The sequence below is a fragment of the Camelina sativa genome, chromosome 8 (genome assembly GCF_000633955.1).
Source record: "Camelina sativa cultivar DH55 chromosome 8, Cs, whole genome shotgun sequence".
Classification (NCBI taxonomy): domain Eukaryota; kingdom Viridiplantae; phylum Streptophyta; class Magnoliopsida; order Brassicales; family Brassicaceae; genus Camelina; species Camelina sativa.
Window position 1 is genome coordinate 3,171,802 of NC_025692.1, and position 3,139 is coordinate 3,174,940.

The window sequence follows — 3,139 nt, forward strand, 5'->3', positions numbered from 1 at the left end:
TTTTTTTTTTTTTTTTTTTTTTTTTTTTTTTTTTGGCGTTTAAAACGACAGTAAGAGAGTTCTTTCTTCTCCTGCAATCACAATCATCTCTCTCTCTGGTATAGAGCAGCAGCACTCACCACTACTCATATCTCTCTCTCTATCTTCTCTAGTCGCGGAGTCTCCGAAGCTTCTTCTCTGGTAAATTTTCTCACTACAACTCCTTAATCGCTTATCTTTAGTCCACATCTGAAGTTTCGCATGTTTTGTTAGTCAGTCGCGATCGAGAGTGCTGTTTTCTCAATGCAATCGATTTCCCAATTTCGTGATGTTGTTAGATTAAATGCGATATTTTCTCATTTTTTTGACTAATTTTTTTTTTTTTTTTTCTTCTCTCTCTCTCTGTTTGTCATCATCTCTCTCGCAATTACGTTTCGTTTATAAAACAAAAAGTCAAGAGAGGAAAAATGCAGACGTCTACGTATGCGGTTGTTAAAGGAAACGCTGCGTTTGCGTTTCAGAGACGGACCAGCTTCTCTTCTTCTTCTTCTTCTTCTTCTAACCTCCTCGTCAACAGATCGGCGTCTTCTACCACCGGAATTCGCTTCCTCGGTAACGGTAAGACCATTCCCACCGGACCTCTCTGCTCTTCTCCTTTGAAAGCCATGGGAGCGAAGCTCGCACGTGCTGAAAACGGGATCCAAAGCGTTATGAGTTTATCTTCGGTCAAACCTCGATCTGTCAGAGCTCAAGCTTCCTCCTCCTCTGGTTCCTCTTCTATGCTCTTTGTATCTGTGTTTATAGAATAGATACATTATGTGATTGCTTACTACTATATAATTTGAAGACTTTAATAATGTATTGTATTTGGAACAATCATCTTATTTATAGGTGGAGATGCAGAAGAAGCTGTACCTCTGAGATCTGAAGGGAAAAGCTCTGGTGGTTCTGTTTTGCCCTTTGTTGGTGTTGCTTGTCTTGGTGCTATCTTGTTTGGTTATCACCTTGGGTATTTATGACTTTAAACTACTACACTTGAATCATTTTGTGTCTATAACTAGGTGTGATCATGGATGTTGATAGATATAGTTCCATTGGACTGAATCAGGGTAGTTAATGGTGCTCTTGAATACCTTGCTAAGGATCTTGGGATCGCCGATAACACTGTTTTGCAAGGCAAGTATATATGATCAGACTTCTCGTTCTACTCTTGTGCGTATAAAATTATTAAAAGAGTAATCAACTGAAATGTGGATTGCCAGCATTTTGATTCGTGTTGTGATTAGTAGCCAAGTTAATAATTTGTATTCTCTTTTATTTGCTTCTGAGCAGGATGGATTGTTAGTGCGCTGCTTGCTGGTGCAACAGTAGGTTCATTCACTGGAGGTTCATTAGCTGACAAATTTGGACGAACAAGAACGTTTCAGTTGGATGCTATCCCTCTTGCCATTGGAGCTTTCTTATGGTATTTTCTTCAACCACCTATTACCTATTGGTTGGTGGGAAGTTAAGTGATGTTTTTTTAACGCATTTTTGGTTACTCTCTTTTGATTTCATTAGTGCAACAGCTCAGAGTGTGCAGACTATGANCCTTGGGTATTTATGACTTTAAACTACTACACTTGAATCATTTTGTGTCTATAACTAGGTGTGATCATGGATGTTGATAGATATAGTTCCATTGGACTGAATCAGGGTAGTTAATGGTGCTCTTGAATACCTTGCTAAGGATCTTGGGATCGCCGATAACACTGTTTTGCAAGGCAAGTATATATGATCAGACTTCTCGTTCTACTCTTGTGCGTATAAAATTATTAAAAGAGTAATCAACTGAAATGTGGATTGCCAGCATTTTGATTCGTGTTGTGATTAGTAGCCAAGTTAATAATTTGTATTCTCTTTTATTTGCTTCTGAGCAGGATGGATTGTTAGTGCGCTGCTTGCTGGTGCAACAGTAGGTTCATTCACTGGAGGTTCATTAGCTGACAAATTTGGACGAACAAGAACGTTTCAGTTGGATGCTATCCCTCTTGCCATTGGAGCTTTCTTATGGTATTTTCTTCAACCACCTATTACCTATTGGTTGGTGGGAAGTTAAGTGATGTTTTTTTAACGCATTTTTGGTTACTCTCTTTTGATTTCATTAGTGCAACAGCTCAGAGTGTGCAGACTATGATTGTGGGACGTCTGCTCGCAGGAATTGGAATCGGAATTTCATCAGCCATTGTACCACTTTACATTTCTGAGGTTGTTTTACCACTGTTTGCACCCTTAACTTAAGATATTAGGTATGTTTTTTATATGTTATGTTGCTGAAGCGTGTGATGATGGGTGTCAGATATCACCAACTGAAATCCGCGGAGCTCTTGGATCTGTGAACCAGTTGTTCATATGTATAGGAATACTTGCAGCCTTGATAGCTGGATTACCCCTTGCAGCAAACCCTCTTTGGTATGTGAACTCCTTTATTCATCGAGCAATATTTTCTTTACATGGTTCAGTATTGTTTTTATATAAGTTTCAATCTCTTGGTTTTCTAGGTGGAGGACGATGTTTGGTGTTGCAGTTATCCCTTCCGTTCTACTAGCCATAGGAATGACTTTTTCTCCAGAAAGCCCAAGGTGGCTCGTTCAGGTACTCTCCAGGAACATAACTCATACTTAGCTGAGATCATTTTTTTGACAAGTCGAGGAAATCAATTTCGCAGCAAGGAAAAATCTCTCAAGCTGAAAAGGCGATCAAAACTCTCTACGGTAAAGAAAGAGTGGTTGAACTAGTGCGTGACTTATCAACCTCTGGCCAAGGTGGTTCTGAGCCAGAAGCTGGATGGTTTGATCTATTCAGCAGCCGCTACTTTAAAGGTATTATTGCAAGACTGGGTGAATATACATTGTTTTGCAGATAATAAAAGCTGGCAGCAGGTTATGCCAAGATTTTCCTTTCAAAATCAAACCTCATTTCGCAATGGTTTTTATTTTACATAGCTCCTTGTCTGTTCTTGTTGTAGTTGTAAGCGTAGGTGCAGCTCTCTTCTTGTTTCAACAGCTAGCTGGGATAAATGCAGTTGTGTACTACTCTACATCGGTGTTCCGTAGCGCTGGAATCCAATCTGATGTTGCAGCCAGTGCTCTCGTTGGAGCATCAAATGTCTTTGGTTTGT

At 39.6% G+C, this 3,139-nt stretch overlaps 1 protein-coding gene across 1 annotated transcript in view; it reads left to right on the forward strand.

Annotated features, from left to right (window-relative positions):
• The window catches only part of LOC104705903 (plastidic glucose transporter 4-like), a 4,968-nt gene continuing 1,891 nt past the window's right edge, over nt 63-3,139 (forward strand). Inside the window, exons 1-10 of the mRNA XM_010421994.1 lie at nt 63-180; nt 433-747; nt 871-988; nt 1,088-1,155; nt 1,312-1,444; nt 2,127-2,226; nt 2,318-2,430; nt 2,520-2,613; nt 2,687-2,840; nt 2,987-3,133. Of these exons, the coding sequence (XP_010420296.1) occupies nt 447-747; nt 871-988; nt 1,088-1,155; nt 1,312-1,444; nt 2,127-2,226; nt 2,318-2,430; nt 2,520-2,613; nt 2,687-2,840; nt 2,987-3,133 (1,228 nt within the window). The 5' untranslated portion in view covers nt 63-180; nt 433-446. The remainder of the gene's footprint in view (nt 181-432; nt 748-870; nt 989-1,087; nt 1,156-1,311; nt 1,445-2,126; nt 2,227-2,317; nt 2,431-2,519; nt 2,614-2,686; nt 2,841-2,986; nt 3,134-3,139) is intronic.